The 16717-nt window shown below is 37.5% G+C and overlaps 1 protein-coding gene across 1 annotated transcript; it reads right to left on the reverse strand.

Annotated features, from left to right (window-relative positions):
- Window positions 1-1083: 1083 nt before the first annotated feature.
- cpxm1a (carboxypeptidase X (M14 family), member 1a) lies at window positions 1084-16004 on the reverse strand. The gene is made up of 13 exons (XM_023285690.3): window positions 15604-16004; window positions 14000-14109; window positions 12111-12250; window positions 11785-11869; window positions 9603-9753; window positions 9392-9480; window positions 9139-9262; window positions 8200-8396; window positions 6784-6963; window positions 4650-4944; window positions 3696-3835; window positions 3471-3573; window positions 1084-1866 (listed from the first exon to the last, which is right to left on the reverse strand). The coding sequence occupies exons 1-13, from the start codon at window positions 15947-15949 to the stop codon at window positions 1538-1540; spliced, it is 2289 nt and encodes a 762-aa protein (XP_023141458.2). The 5' UTR covers window positions 15950-16004; the 3' UTR covers window positions 1084-1537.
- Window positions 16005-16717: the final 713 nt, after the last annotated feature.

Genomic DNA, 16717 nt, shown 5'->3' on the forward strand with positions numbered 1-16717 from the left:
ATTCAAAAGAATTGCTTTTTTTTTTGTCCATTTCTGGGTTTTAACCTGTGTACAGCTGTGGGTTAAATGAATGTTCCCAGTAGTTGTGTTTGCCACAGCTGGAGGAAAGGTTGACAAGACATGAGAACATGTTGAATATTGTTGGCACTGTTGTTTCCTACATGACTATTTACAGCAAGTAATCCGACCAGTGATACTAAACATGGTACTTACTATCACAGAAATAAAAGTTAGCTTCTTTTGCACTGCTGACTGTTCTATGTTTGGGTCCAGTATTTTTATTTTTCTGTGTTTTTTGGGGGGGGATTCCTGTGTTGATATTTTGCATATAAAGTGCTGAGAATTACAAACTACATACTCATATAAACCGGCGGTCCCCAAAATGTGGGTCGGGGCCCTTAAAGGGGACGTGAAGTGATTAGCTAGTTAAGAAGAATGAAAGAAGTTGGGTTTTATAATGCTGTCTTGTGAGTGAAAGAATAAAATAATGAAATAAAATGATAAAAGAAGGAAAATAAACAGATTCTGGTTGAATCGCTCACAGTTTGGTAGACTACCTTTGCTCTGGCCCACTGTTTTTATTTTAGTTTAAGGCTTTTTAAAGTTTAAAATGTCTTTTTGTGACCCCTTATTTGCAGCTTGCATATGTCTATACGGAGCGATGTTCCCGTTTCAGATAGTTTCTTTCATATAAATCCTGCAAAGGTAAAACATTTGCAAATTTAACAAGTCAAAAACAGAAAAATACCCTTTGTTTATCAGTTTTTACCCCTGCCAGCTTGAATTTATAGAGGTCAGTCGGTCTACCACTTCTAGACGAAAATATCTTAACCACTAAATTTGGCATAGACTTTAAAAAGAGATGGATGACATGAGAGCTCCCCAGAAGTTGGGCTAAAATATCTCAGTTACTCCCTGGTCAGAGTATAGGTCATATATTTCTGCTGACAAGCCATACTAGAAAAAAAAGTCAATGTACACCTCAAATAAATAGTTAATTCAGGTGTTAATTTTGTGCTCCTTGCATCTCATGTCTTGACCCCAAAGTTGTGACCTCATTGCAGTTTCTTTTAGCCCTGAAGCTCAGATTAAGACACTTTATTACACTAGAAACACAAATATTTTTTTGAGTTTGTGGTCCTGTTGGACTTCAGTCAAAAATAACAGACAATGATAGAACAAATGTGACATATCAGGCCAGCTGACACTGAAATCCTCAATGTACAAAAGAAAAAAAATAGAAAGTTATTTCATCATTTGAAGAGCTTGTTTGTGGAACTTTTCTGAATATTTGGATTAGAAGTCCATGTCCTGCTTTTGGGTGTTTTGTCTTCTTTTGTAAGAGCTTGTCAGTCGTAGTGTAACCTGGTTTAAAGGGTCAGTACATCCAAATTGCTGGAAATAGGCCTCTCAGAAACATATTTAAAAACCTCAGCATGTAAAATTATCGGTATGTTTTCATATTTGGTGTTTTTTCTTTGTGTCCGAGAGTCGTTTCATCAGTTTCTTGAGATCAACTCTTTCGTCCCATCTCCTTTCATATCCTCCAGCCTCCGGAGGACCGAGCTCTCCTCCGCTGCAGCTGCTGACTCTCCCGGCGGCGGTTGATGGCCTTGGTGCTGGCACGAAGCTTTCGGAGCCTCAGGGCCCGAAGTCGCAGCTGGAGGTCCTGCGGGACCTTCCCTCCTTTGGCCCGGATCTCCTTCAGCCTCTGGATGGGCGTCTTGGTGAGGGTGAAGTCACAGATGGTGGGATTTGGCTCCATGCCGACGTGGCACCGACGCATGGATGGGAAGTAACCCTCGGCCCAAACCACCACTTTGTACTCGCCGGGGTTCAGAAGACGCCAGTAGTCGCCGTCAGCAGCTACAGCAGGTACAAAAGAGGCACAAAAATTGGTTTTGTAGCTTTTAAAGTCAAAACTTGAACACAATATTCCTGTGAAGGTTTACAAGTTAATGCACCTTTAGACTGTCATGTTCATTGCATTAAATTTGCTTTTAGTTAATTTAGTTGTAAAGTAAAATGCACTTCTGCTTTGGACAGTGACTCCCTGATTTCCCAGAATGCCTGTCAATAAAGATAAACTGAGAGTGCTTTCTGATATCCATGCTACCATTCAATATAGTGCATTAGAAAAATATATTTAATACAACCTAATATATAGTTTACCAAATCCAGTATACCAAAATTACCTACATGTTCTAATATATTCTTACAGTTTGCAAGCCAGCCTGCTTTTCTGCCCATTCTGACCCACAATCCTCCACAGCTACATTACGTGTGTCTTACCTGAAGCACAATTTATTGCATGTTTTTGTCTAAAGTTTGCTCTCTATGGCTATGTAGATGTGCATCTCCTCTCACATTGGTTTATTTAAAGAATTTTTACTTTGTTTTACTATGATAATTCCTTGGATTTGCTACACATGCTGTTTATCTAACACTTAACACCTAATGTCTATTGACTTAAAATGTGTTTTTCTTTCATCTTTAGTCATTCTTTAAAAATGCTCTGCTTATCAGTATGAACTATTGTGTAAATGCACCAAAGCTACACATCAGAATCCTATTTGAAAACCCTCTTGGCAATCAAACAGATTCCAATTTTAAAGGTCCATACTTTGATAGTTAAACTGATGAAACACTGACAGCGCTTTGCTGTTCTCATAGGACTTACATTACTGTTCAAAAGATGGATGTCACTTAGAAATGACCTTATTTTTGAAAGAAAAGCATTTTTTTCAATGAAGATAACATTAAATGAATCAGAAATCCAGTCTAGATATTGTTAATGTGGTAAATGACTATTCTAGCTGGAAACTGCTGATTTTTAATGGAATATCTACATAAAAACACATTTTTATTCAATAGACATTAAGTGTTCAATAAATAGCATGTGTAGCAAATCCAAGGAATTATCAAAGTAATACAAATTAAAAATTCTTTAAATAAAACAATATGATAGGGATACAGAGGAACATTCCCAGCAACCATCACTCCTGTGTTCTAATGCTACATTGTGTTAGCTAATAGTGTTGAAAGGCTCATTGATGATTAGAAAACCCTTGTGCAGTTATGTTAGAACATGGATAAAAGTGTAAGTTTTCATGTAAAACATGAAATTGTTTAGGTGACCCCAAACTTTCGAACGGTAGTGTAAATAAAAATAATTTAGTATTTCAGAAATACATGTTGATCTTTTTGTCATTATCCTGTCACTGCTCAGATTTAAAGTCAACCACATGGAGGCCTCAACTGAAATTGTGAATCACACAGCTGACATAAAACACTAAATTTAAAACTTCCCTGATTGGATAATGATTGATTTTCAAGAGTGGATTAGTTGATGTCTCTGCTTTCTCTATAATGGATTTCTCACTTTATCAGCGTTTTTTTATGCTCAAAAGCTGACAGATTATCTGCTTTAGAAAGGAACGCTAACAGATGAATAACATCGATTAACCGACCTGATCGGATGTCGTGGTCGTGGTCCTCCACCTTGATCACAGCGTCTGCTATTCCCTGTTTGGTGATTTTGTCCTTGACTACACCTTTAATCCCTCTGTGAACCTGAAGGAGGACAAAATGCTGCATTGTGAGCTGCTGCTGGATCTCAAAGATGGACGGTTGCAGCTTTAAAATCCAGCTGCTGACTTGTGTTATTTCCTTTGTAGAGATGAACTCTGACTGACCTGCTCCATGTAAACCAGCAGAGACTCCTTGTTGTTCTCCCACTCGATGGGAAGTTCACTGACATGAGGGAACTTATCGCAGGAGAGTTCCACCGTCACCTCGAAGCAGTTGGTGTGCAGGTAACTGAAGTCATTCATGCCTGCAGAAAACACACATGGAAAGTTAGCTTATTTCAGGAAATTTAGGAATGCATTCTGTTTAAAAAAAAAAAACAAAAAAAAACTCTTTTGCAGATGAGTTCAATGCACAGGAGGAAAAAAGTAAAATAATATTGCAAGAAAAATAAGTAAAAGGAAAAATTTTAAATATTAACCTACACCCAAATTGTAAAACATCTATATAAATCAGTAGGCAAGTCTAAAATTAATTATTCCATGTTGTTTCCTTTTTATTAATCTATATTTTTTTAGCATTAAACACTTTTTAGCTTTACTTTGAAAGGTTGTTACAGAATGTTCACTGCTGTAAAACAGTTCGTCACCTTAAATAATTAACATTTATTAGACAGAATAATACCTTCTGCAACAAAAATCTTTGTCTTAATACGCTTTCCAGCTTTTCAAGTAAAGATTGTGGTGAAATTTTTCTAAAATTAGTAAGTTTAAGGGGTAAAACAGCTGAATTAAATCCTTAAAAGGGCAAAATTCTACAGATAATAGGTTGTTACTCTCATTAGCGAGCAGATATATTTGTAATTAAGGAGTTTAAATATTTCATTAAAGGACCTTAAGAAGCATTTTTCTGCAAATGAAAGCAAACTAAAATAAGAGATTTAAGGGTCCCTAGTTTAATTTAAGAGCTGTGTGTTTTGAAAGCATGTTTGTGCATCAGTGTTTTCTTCTTTTTATTCTTTCAGTAACAGAAAACAGACAACATCCTGTCCAAATCGCTACGCAGCATTTCTGGCCTGATGACTCCCAGATGTTCTCTGCTGATTCACAGATCTGACTCACTGCCGGGGACGGTGTGCCAGGCGCCGCCGTTGATGATGTTGTTGTGTCCCTGGAAGTCCTCGTAGTGGCAGATGCGGCGGTCGGGGTCGACCATCACCAGGTTGGTCGAGGCGTAGACGGTGGCCAGCCAGCGGAAGAAAGCGTCGTCCGCCGTGGGGGTGTTTTCCTGAGGGGCCCAGTCTCGGGTGCAGTCGAAGGGATACGTGACGACCAGTTCTCCTCCGTGGAGGTTGGCGCTGAGGACGAAGGGAATGTCCTGCATCCAGCTGATGACGGCACGAGTCTCTGGTGCAACCTGGACAGAGGTAGAGGGAGTACTCGAATACTTTAGTCAAGTGAAGTACCAGTATACTCACACAAAAACACTCTACTACAAGTGAAACACCTGCAGTCAAAGTCCTACTTTACTATCATTATGAAAAAGAAACAGTAGAAGTACTCTTCTTGCACCTTGACTTGGACTTCTAACAGCACAATTTACACAGTATCTATCTATCTATCTATCTATCTATCTACCTATCTATCTATCTGTCTGTCTGTCTATCTATCTATCTATCTATCTATCTATCTATCTATCTATCTATCTATCTATCTATCTATCTATCTATCTATCTATCTATCTATCTATCTATCTATCTATCTATCTATCTATCTATCTATCTATCTATCTATCTATCTATCCAGTTGCCTCCAACCTAAGGGTCAATAACCTGATTTAGGAAAGAAAAACAAGAGGTACAAAACTTAATATTCTACACAAGCGTACCGTTTTTGGACTTGTGTAGTTTTTTTCTTTTTTTGTGTGAAATTTGAATTTATAGTCTAACATTCTTAGCATTTGAGCAGTTATTTAACCCTCCTCATATATACGCTTTCACTTTTGTTTTCCTTTAAGCAGGAAAATAAAACTATATTTGAATGCACGGCATGAGACTATAGTAGGTTAAACTTTAACCTTTATTCATTAAAGGAAGCCATTTGAGCAATTTAGTGGAACTTCTGACAACCTGAAGACACTTTAAACATTACAAAGAGCTCCAACCAGATGCTATTTTCCAAAAAGGCTGGTTTAATCTTTTTCTAGCAGTATTTTATAAGCTTATCATGTGCTTTTTGACGCAAAACCTGTTTTTGTACAGTAAGTGCAGCTCTCGAAGGGATGCATTGTAATGAGAAAAACAATATTTCCACTTATAATGTTGCAAAGAAGAAGTATAAACACGCCTCAAAAGCATGCTAAATTACAGTTCTTAAGTAAATACAGGGGAGGAATTTCATAATAAACACACGTAATGAGTTTAATTTTAGTTTAATGCTACTTAGTAAACATTTGTTTGATAAACAAAGTTCTAACTTAGTAGAAGTTTTGTTTTGATCTATTCTTTTTTACTGCCTGGACTTTGTATTGTTTTTGAAAACTTCAGATTTTGAAAACTCCTATGTTTATTTTCTGTAGGTGGCACTCTTTACTTCATCATTGTAATGATTATGGGATTTTAACGCAGCACCTTGTCAAGATTTAAAACACATCAGTAAGAAAAGAGTATAAAATTACTGCAAAAGCGTAGAACCGGTGATGATTTTTTAATATTATTAGTCAGAGTTTCAACATGTATTTTCCATGACTAAAGGAAACTGTTACCAGATATTGAGTGACAATGCTCAGGCTTCCAGGAAAACCGCAGTTTCTTGGGTTCGAAGTTATTTCCTGACCTGAAACTTGCATGCCACTGAAGTGGAAACACAGTTTTCCTCGTCTCAAACTGTCCCACAGTCCTCTGAGCAAAACTGCTCTTCAGTACGACCTACATTTATAGACTAATGAAGTAAAAACTACATGTCCCAGTTTTAAGTAGAGTTAGATTATTTGGTAAAGGCCTAAATTTGATTATAGTATCCTCTCTGAAACCTTATACTGTACATTCATTGCTAATACTTGTAGCATCCAGGCATTAATCTTATCAGACAGCAAAGTCTGTTTTCTTGGTCCACTTTCTTGGTTTCATACAGGAAATTTACCAGTTTTTGTGTGATTTGGTTTTATCCTCAGCCACACCATCATTTGCAATAAACCACTAGATGGTGCCAAAACCAAAAATTTCACAAAACATACAGAAAAGATGCAGGTCCTTACCATGGCGTCTTCTTTAGTGTAGTACTCTGGGATGGGGATGTAGTGGTTGGAGACTTTGGATGGATCCGCTGCTGTCTCTTGAGCGTCCCACATGATGTTGTTCAGGTCAGGAAAGTTGTGATTCAGGTCGATTCCTTCAAAGCTGTATCGCCCTTCAGCCCAGCCGGCCAGTTCTGAGCCCTGCAGCAGATCGATGGATCAGAAACAGAATCAGTGAGTACAATAGATGGAGAAGAATTAACCCTTGAGGCCCAGGCAATTTGGGTGTGTTTTTACTCACTGTAGGCTCATCTTTAACTGCGGTATAAAGTTATGCACCTCTTTACTGACATTCTTGCACTGCACATCTCTGCACTTTTAAACTTTATTTTTATTTTTATTTTTTCTGTTAAAAAATTTTGCCACCCTTGTATATATTGTAAATAAAGCTGCTGTAACAATGTAAATTTCCCCTGGAGTGGGGAGAAATAAAGAACTTTATCTTTATCTTTATCTTATCTTTAGAAACAGCACAGAACTCGACTTGAAAATCTTCAGTGCAGTATGACACCATTATGCCATAAATGGCAAAAGAAGAAAAAGTGAAAGTTGAATTGATTTAGTTATTTAATTGCCCGAAACTTTATAAAACCTGGAATCAACATGCTGTTTTTACAAGCTGTACAAACTAGTTATTTTTCAGTCTACTCTGCTTCACCATGCTGAATGTATCTTCCAACAACTTGTTCCTCTGTATGCCGTTTTTGAGCATGAATGATCAAATATTTTTTCATTTTCCTCTCTTCTTGTATGCTCTCTTTGTGTAAAAACAGGCTGGATTTCTTCTGAAAAGTCCCTGAATTTATGCTGCATAATTATTGGTCATTATTGGACTTTTTAGTTGCACTCAGTAGCTCCAAAGTATAATCAATCAGTCAATCAAAGTTTATTTTTATAGCCCTTTACAACAGCCCAAAGGGTGACCACAATGCTTCACAGTAAAACAAGAAAATAACTTAAAAACACTACAGTAGCTTAAAACAGGACAAGCAATCACACTCACACTTACACCTACGGGCAAATTTCGAATAATCAATTAACCTCAGCATACAGTATACATTTTTTGGGACATGTGGTTTATTTTTTGCCTATTTCTTTTAGATAAAACATGCAGAATAAAGTAATTTTGCTTAAATTTCATGATTTTAGACTTAAATTTGGTCAGCTTTTTCAACAGAACCACACATTACTCATGATTTCTTCAAGGACTGTCAAAAAGATTGAAAAATATCATATTTATGGTTCTCATAAATGTCACATATGAGGTGGTTTTTAACAAATAGATGCCTTTCACAGCTGTTGGCAGGTTTTGGGGTTCAGAAGATTAAATATCATTTAGAAAAACATGAGGAATAAGTGTACTAAAGCATCACCCACCTTCTCATAAGCTACTTCATATCCGTCTGGGTTCATGGATGGCAGGAGGTGGATTCGCGTCTCGGTAACCAGCCGAACGATTCGCTGGTTTCCCTTTTTGTACTCTTTGCACATGTACTGCATGAGGTTCAGGACGAGCTCTCGACCCAGAGCCTCGTTCCCGTGCATCCCGGCCACATAGCGAAACTCCGGCTCACCTGCCAAGATGAAAAAAATGTGGGAATGTGGAAGAATTTGTCTGAATCGGCTTTGAGAACCGCGTCACACTAAACATGAATCCCCTGAATGTTTGATTTTATTCTGTAAAAGCCCAGAGGAACATCAGGAACACATTGAGATTTTCTGTGATTTTCTATGTTAGGCAACAAATTGGCCAGACTTGACGGCGGACATTCCTGAATATAAAGACTGCAGATCTGTGCTTGATAAATAAGACTTTCTTTTAACTAGAAATTTTTTTTAAAAAGTGCAACGCCTGCCCCTCTTATTCTTGAACTTGGACCCACTTAGCCACGAAACCACTCAAATTAAAATCAGCTGCATAAAAAATACTAAATTCCTGTCATTGTCTCTTGGGAATTTAGCAGTGGTGAATGTGTTTATGCCATTTGTCTAAGAAGAAAGCAAGAGGCGCTGTACCAAACTTCACTTATTTATCATTTTTGGCAGATGTAGAAAAGCAACAGCTCTCTGTTAAGTACAAGCCTGCATCTAAAGACAATATCAGGAAGAAATCAAGCAGTTTGTTTACACTAGAGAGGCCTTTTTTTACAAGCCATCGCTGCCTCCCTGTGTGGTGCCGCTGCAGAAACCAGGCTGTATAAACACCAGAGGATGTTGAACTAGGCCTCCGAGCAGCTCAGCTCAGGGAAACTTGAGCAACATGATGAACTCTGGTCCAGAATTTAAGGTTCCGCTCACAGTGAGAAAAGTTCTTACCAAGTTCATGCTTGCCGGGGTTATCTGAGATCTCCATAACGTAGAGTTTGAGGCCCGTGTAGCTCTTCCCTATGGTGTAGACTCGAGTGATGTCCGGACACTCCTCGGTTACAGACTTCATGAGCTTCAGGGTGAAGAAAGACGAGCAGAAAGGGTTAAATCTGAGCAAATCTGCAAACCGTTAAGGGTCTGAGTAAAAACTCTGGTGTTCGCTTTACGGGAACCAAAATTACTCATCGTGTTACGATCTAACCTTCCTCATCTCTTTGTAGTTGTGGTGTCTGAAATCGAGAGCATCCTTTGATCCCGGTTCTGGTGCTGAGGAGTAAATGTCATCTGGATCTATGAGGAAACAGCACATAAAGTTTCAGTAAGTTAGTGTCCTCTTGTTGACCGACATTTTAGTGTATTTTGTCACATAAGTTACCACAAACGGTGCATTCTAAAGCTGCATTTCTACCTACCGGGAACTCGACAGCCAAGTATCTCAGCCCTGAGGCAGACGGTTCCATTGAAGTACCAGGTCTGAGGGTTGATCCGGATGAAACGGGCCACGGTGGGAACAGGAAGGAGTCCGAGAACTGGAGTCTCTGGGTTCTGGTTCCCTTCAAATATCTGTACAAGTAAATATGACGCCATATGGGTCAGAAAAATTTATAATCGACCATCTGAAGCACGTTTAAATGTTTACGCATAGTTAGAAACAGATAGAACAGACCTCAACTGAATATGGTTGAATTGGCCACTTTTTGCACTGATATTCATGGTTCCCAGATAATTTATCCTCATGGCGTTCCTTTAGCAGCACTGTGAGGTTTATATTTGAGGTTTTGAATTAAACGTCTCATCAGCTGTTATATAAATTGCCGACCACATCTTTACACCTCCTCTCTGGATATTATCTCTGGTGATCCTTCAACCTTTCTTCTGGTGAAATAATCAGGTCAAAATTTTAATTCGTGAAATATTTTAACCAATCTTTTACTGAGAGTCTCCTTACTTTTTCTTCTATATCTCGGTTTCACAGCCCAACAGTAAAAGACAGAAAGAGTCCAAACAGTATTGTAAAATCTGTCCTAAGGTCACTGAAGCAAAACAAAAAGACCTGAATTCTTTTTGCAGGCAACAAATCCTTAGGAAAGCAACATTGTTTGAATTGAATTTTTGAGTAAATACTGTCAAAATGCCATTCTTTTTCTCTTCAGTTGTGTTTATTTCTAACTAGCTAATATTAACATGCTAACATTGCACCTTTTTTGCAGTAGATATTTTGACTTGTCACAGCAGAGAGAGCACATGTGGACCTAATGATAGCTCAGTTACATTTGCTCTACCTCTGCTAAGTGGAAAGCAGCCATCATTAATACGCTGCTGCTTTTCTTGCTATGACATGTAGTAGTAAAAAAAAAAAAGTTATTCAGGCTAAATGTCAACATGTTCGCATGTAAATACAACCTCACAGACTCTGGATGGATGCCAAAATACACAAATGTGCTGTAACTCCTAATAAACAGTGGTGAAAAGTAACTCAGTACTGCATTCAAGCATAGTTTTGAGGAACTTGTACTTTACTTGATGTACTTTATTTCACTTTTCTGCTAATTTATTCTCCAGTTCACAGGCAGATATTATACTTTTTACTTCTCTTATGTTTATTTGACAACTTGACAACTTGTTACTTTGCAGATTTAGTTTAATAACACAAAATGCAGTAAGCAAATAAATGATGATGTAATATTATAGATGAAGATAAAACTTTATTCATTCCAGGAAGGAAAAACACAACGAAATAAACTAAATGAAGTAGTTAATTCCTGTTTACCAGCTGTAACATTAAAGTAATAAACACTTGAATGCATCAGTAATTATATTCCAATAATATACGTTACTCTGAAACTTGCCATTCTACATAATAAGTACTTCTAAGTGTATTTTACTACCTACTTCTGCTCATAAACCAGTGAAAATGTTCAGTACTTACTAAAATCAGCCTTTAGCTCTAACACACAGACAGGACTGAAAACATGACCTGCTTGGCAGAAGTGCTGGGCTTGAAATGAAGTGAAAAACCGTGCAAAGTTTTTTTCTTTTGTTTCACCTCCAACTCCTTGGAAAGAGATGCAATTTTCCGAAATATGAACCAACACGCTGACATGTGGCGGTGAACAAAAAAAGCCTGAAGCTGGCCTGCAGGTTTACATCAAACCTTGAGTTTCTTTGCATTTGTACCTCATGTTGCAGCTTTTTTCAAGGTCTGCTTAAGTGTGTTTATGTGATTTAGCCGCAGTAGATGGACTGTTTGGCAGCTGACATATGGAAAAAAGTGTCTTAATGTATACAGTGTTACATAATCAGTTAGTGCCAACCCCAAATTTCAGCTTCTTATTAAGCTTATTTGTTTTAATTTTGAGTTTTTTCACATTCTGTATGAATAGTTCAGTTTATGTTCGCAGAGCATGTTTCACTTTTGGCATGAGATCTTCAAAATGTGTTTTCCATCTGCATCAGATCAAGTCAAGTCGATGTTATTTATACAGCACATTTGGAACAACAGCGGTTTTCAACAGAGAAATAAAATTATTGTTACAAATTTTATTAACTGTGGGTACGTTCCTTCTATCAGAGAAGAAAATAAGCAGTTCTTACCGCTTCTTGTGTCCCGTTCATGCAGGTTTTCCAGCTCACAGAGTCATTACTCAGCTGAACTTTGTAGGTTTCTACCCAGTCCCAACTGTAACAGAGAGCAATAAAGACAAAAATAGATTTTTATTTACTTTAATGCAGCGGGCAGCCAAATAAAGAACATTAAACTCTGCATTTGCTGCCCAGAACACTAGATTTAGACAACTTATACTATAGAAAACGAATTTCCAAAATGATATTTCACTGCAGCTGTAAACATCTGTCAGCAAATAAGTTTGAATTTATCTTTTTTTGTACTTTCTGTATGTTTAATCCAGATACTACCTGACCTCCAGATGGAGTTTCGGCCCTGCAGGATGACTCCAGTGAACAGGGTGAGATGGATGGCGTCCACTTCTAGCCACTGGTGCTTGTCCTTAAACTCTGCACACCAAGCTCCATCATACAGGTCTCCATCCTCAATGCCAGACTGAAAAAAAAAAAAAAACATTACACAGGACTTTTCTGTCAACTGCAGAATCCATTTAACAGACCGTACAGCTCCCGGCTTGGCCTCCGTGTGCTGCATTGCATAAGAGTTTGCTGTTGACCTGATTGTAAAATAATTGCTTTCAGACTGCAGAGTTTTGACTGCAGAACAGGAACAGTGTACGGCTGGGATAATGAACAGCTCTTGTGGCTCCGCGTTCACCAGATTATGTTCCCTCATTTCCAAGAGACTTACTTAAAAGGAAAACTTCATAAAAGTACTCCTAAATCACACTTTCTAGATGGATTTTATATTAGCGGTTATTTTACAAGCAAGATGGAAACAAGTAATGAAGATTGTGGGGAGTTTAATTTGTTTCTGAAATATGCAAAGGAAATTACGGGCAAGAACTGTTGAATATAAAGTTGTGATCTGATAAGTTGTGCATCTTTATCTTTCAAACATTGAAGAAGCAACTCATACTTTACTAACATTAACACTGAAAACAATGTATGAATGAGTTAAAACGGAGAAATTTGACCTTTTTGTAACTTCAGTTTGCCATTTTTATCATGTCTAATGGATTTGCTGATAGGCTATTATCTCAACCACTAATATATTGATTGTTTTGAGGTCTTGTTCACAAGTTCATGATCCCCAGAGGGTGAATGCTGCAGACTTTGTGATTGTTTGAATTTTCATCAAGTGATGCCATGAAGTTGAACATTTGCAGTTTGTGATTTTATTGAAATAACTTGGAAAAATTGCCATAAAATGTGGTATTTAGCACCATGTTAACAGACTAAACATCACCGTGTTAGCATAGTCACTGCTACAATGTTAGCATGCAGACGTTAGCTTCACAGAACTGCTAGCAGCTCTTAGCTGTGTTTAAGCAAAAATGGGGTGAATCCAGCTTCTGTAATTTAAAGAAATGTGCTAACTTTTTGTCAAATGATGCCTTAAAATTAAAATTTCTGATTTAAAGCAAAATATCTTGACAAAGGTTAGAAAAACTTTCATGAACTATGCCATCTAGCACCAGGCTAACATGCTAAACATTATTGTCTTAGGATTGTGACTGCTCTGATGTTAGCATGCTGACGTTAGCCTCACAAAACTGCTGGTACCTCTTAGCAGTGTTAAAGCAAAAATACCAAAAAACCTGATAATTCCGGCTTCTATAATGTAAAGAAACACTTATTTTCTTCATTTTGCATGGTAGTAAATCAAATATTTTCAGATTTTAAAGTGTATGAAAAGTTAAAAATATGAAAAGCTTTGATTTACGTGATAGTAAATCGATTATTTTGAGATTTTGAAATGTTAAGGGCAAAACAAGCAATCTGAGGATATAATTTTGTGATTTGGGAACTTTTTATTGACTGATTAAAGAAATAATATACAGAATTTGGCATATTAATCTGTTGTTAAATGAATCCTTAGTTTCAGCTCGGTGATTATCTTTGACAACTCTGTAGAGCTCAGCAGTCATTCTGTATTTCAGGTTGGAAGAACAAATTTCCTTTTCTTCCTGTAGGTTTATGACTAAAAAACCTAAATTAATTAATAAAAGTAATGTCTGACTGGTTTAATAATGGCGTATAATGGGTTTTAATCATGTTGATTTATTAAAAGTATGTCTGACTCATGTTTCTTTACTCTAATTAGATGTTTTAAGTTTGTAATGTACCCTGTTGGGCTCTCTGAAACTCTAAATGCAGATGTTTGATCCATAACTAGGCTGACCTGGATGTTGAGCCTCCCTCTGTGAGGACCGAGACCCGACCGCTGGTAGGAAGACGCCTGAATCTGGCTGTCATCGACATTCAGGGACTCCAGGCCGAGAGGAGGACAGTCTGGAGGTAGAACAGAAAACAACCAGGAGATAAAATCTGTGGGTTTGATGCTGATTCTCTGCTGGAACATCTGTGGGAGTGAAGGGTTAAACACTCCCTTTCTGGTTTCTCTGAGTAAGCAAACACATGGCAGATGTAAAATGAGATCCCAGTGGTTGTTATGTGGAATATCTCTAATCATTCTGGGTCAGTTCAGTGGAAGTTTGGAGGCTCTCACCTCCTCCTCCTCCTCCTCCTCCTCCTCCTCCTCTATGGAGGAAGCTGCCGATAAGTGAATCCATGGAGGGTTTGCATGTAATTGGAGACTTATTTGAGGGCCAAGAGAGAGTAAAGTTCAGCAGAGCAGCGAGACGACAACTACAGCTGCACAGTACTTTACGGCTCTGGGAACAACCAATAACATTCCCATCAATCACTGAAACAATCCACACTGGCAGGTCAAAACAACCCAGTTTGTTCTCTGGTAGGTGAAGGAACATTTTCACCACAACATCCTCAAACTGACAGGAAAAATGAGCAAATTTAAGTTACGAATCTCCTTATTACATGTAGAGCTGAAACAATTACTTGATAATAGATTAATTAGTTGTTTCACAATCATTTTGCACAATAAACCACTAGTTCCAGCTGTTTGAGGGGGATTTCTGCTGTTTTTTCTCTATTAAATATAACAATCTACAACCATATATGGAGTTTTGACTTGGTTTGGCAAAACTAACCAGTTGTTGACGTCCCTTTGAAAATTCTGGATGTTCTTCCCGTTTTTTCACTATTTTCTCACAAAAAATATTGTTAGTTATATATACATATGTTATCCACCTGAATCCAAAGATATATATATATATATTTCATGTGTAATTAAGTACAAACCAAATACAGTATTTTGAGGATTTTAGAAACAAATGCAGTTATGTAAACTCAAATTTGGCTTTACCCATTTAAACCCAATTTTCTGGACAGCTGAACTAAACAGTAGATTAATTGATTATTTGAGAATTAATTGAATATTAACTATTATGATAATCTAGTTTGTTGGAAAATAAAGCTAAAGTTTCACTATTTACAGATTTTAAAGTGGACACTTGATTGTTTCCTGATTTTTCTGTGATAGATAGCTGAATATTTTTAAGTTTTAGACTCTTCTGGCATCTTACAGATCAAAATATTTTGCCAAATTAATTGTAAAGAAGCTCCGGTTCTGATTTGCAAGCAGATATCCAATTAGTTGCTTTTTAAATCAAATGCAAAACCACTGAGCCCACAGTAACAGCTAATAATTGCTTTTTGCAAACCTTTCTCATAATGATCTACAAAGACAGAGCTGAGCAGATGTAAATCAGAGCCTCAGTGTGTCCCTGAAGGCATCATTAATTAACTGATTCTTTAATTAACGGGAACAGCGTGGTTTAATTAGGCTGCAGTCTCTCTGGTTTCACACAGCTTCACATAAAACCTCATGCCAATCTACTTAGCAGGAAAGTTTCACTGTCCTACCCGGTTGTGTTTTCTCATCTTCAGTCTTGCGATTATCTTCATCTTTGTCTTTCTTCTTGTTTACTTCATCTCTGTCTTCTTCTTTTTTGTTGTTTATTTCTTCTCTGTCCTGGCTGGTGTTTGTGGTGTCCAGCTGTTTTTCTGTGCTGCTGAATAACTTTGTCGCTGCAGTTGTTGGAGTCGCTCCATCAGTGACAGCTTCGGTCCAGTTCACAGTGCTGCTTGCAGTCGTGTAGTTGAATATTGAATAACTCTCAGTTGTTGCATCGTTTATCTTTGCTTCGGCTCGGTGCAAGAAAACTCCCAGAAAAAGCACAGCAGCCAACGTGCACAATGCCTTTTCCATGTTGCTCTTTGTTTGCTGCTGCAGAGTGGAGGGGAAAAAAAACTCCCCGGTTAGTTTATGTGGAGATGACAGAGCCAGACCTCCATCCACACCAGTCCCACCTCCCCCTTCCTCACCCTCAATCCCTCCCTCATCTCTCCCTTACAAAATTCCAGCTGAAGTCTCACAAGAAATCGTGATTCATCGGGGAATTGTCCATGACTGAACTTTACATAATGTGGGCCATGTGTGCCTCAGTGACCCATATATTTAGCTGTCTGCATAAAAATTAGGTTAAAAAGCTGACAGCGTTATTTTGGAAACGTGCGAGCAGCTTTTAAAAGAGCAGATTGTTCCAGCATCAGTCTTATGTCTGATTAGTTCAGGACTCTGTTGGGGCCATAAAATCTGATGCAGGATTCTTGTCTCTTCTTGAGGTCGAAAATTTTCTTTATGACTCACAGGCTGTAAGTAAAAAATGATCAAATGTTTTGTGGAAAAAGTTACGAAAGAGTTCCCATAAAATTGAAATTAAAATATCAGTCTTCATTTAGCAATGACTGGAAAATTCCAGATTTAACCCTGGATATGTTCTCAGTGATTTCACAGCTGAATTCAAGTGAAATTATGAATTTTCACAGGAAATACAGCATGAATGTGTTAAAGTACAGAATTTTATCATTGATATCTTTTACATAACACCATATTTATGTTGTTTCATAGAATTATTCAATCGGTCTACAAAGTATGTTTAAATTTCTTTAAGAAAAATAATACTTAGTTGTGTTT

The sequence above is a fragment of the Amphiprion ocellaris genome, chromosome 20 (assembly GCF_022539595.1).
Source record: "Amphiprion ocellaris isolate individual 3 ecotype Okinawa chromosome 20, ASM2253959v1, whole genome shotgun sequence".
In the NCBI taxonomy this organism is placed as follows: Eukaryota; Metazoa; Chordata; class Actinopteri; family Pomacentridae; genus Amphiprion; species Amphiprion ocellaris.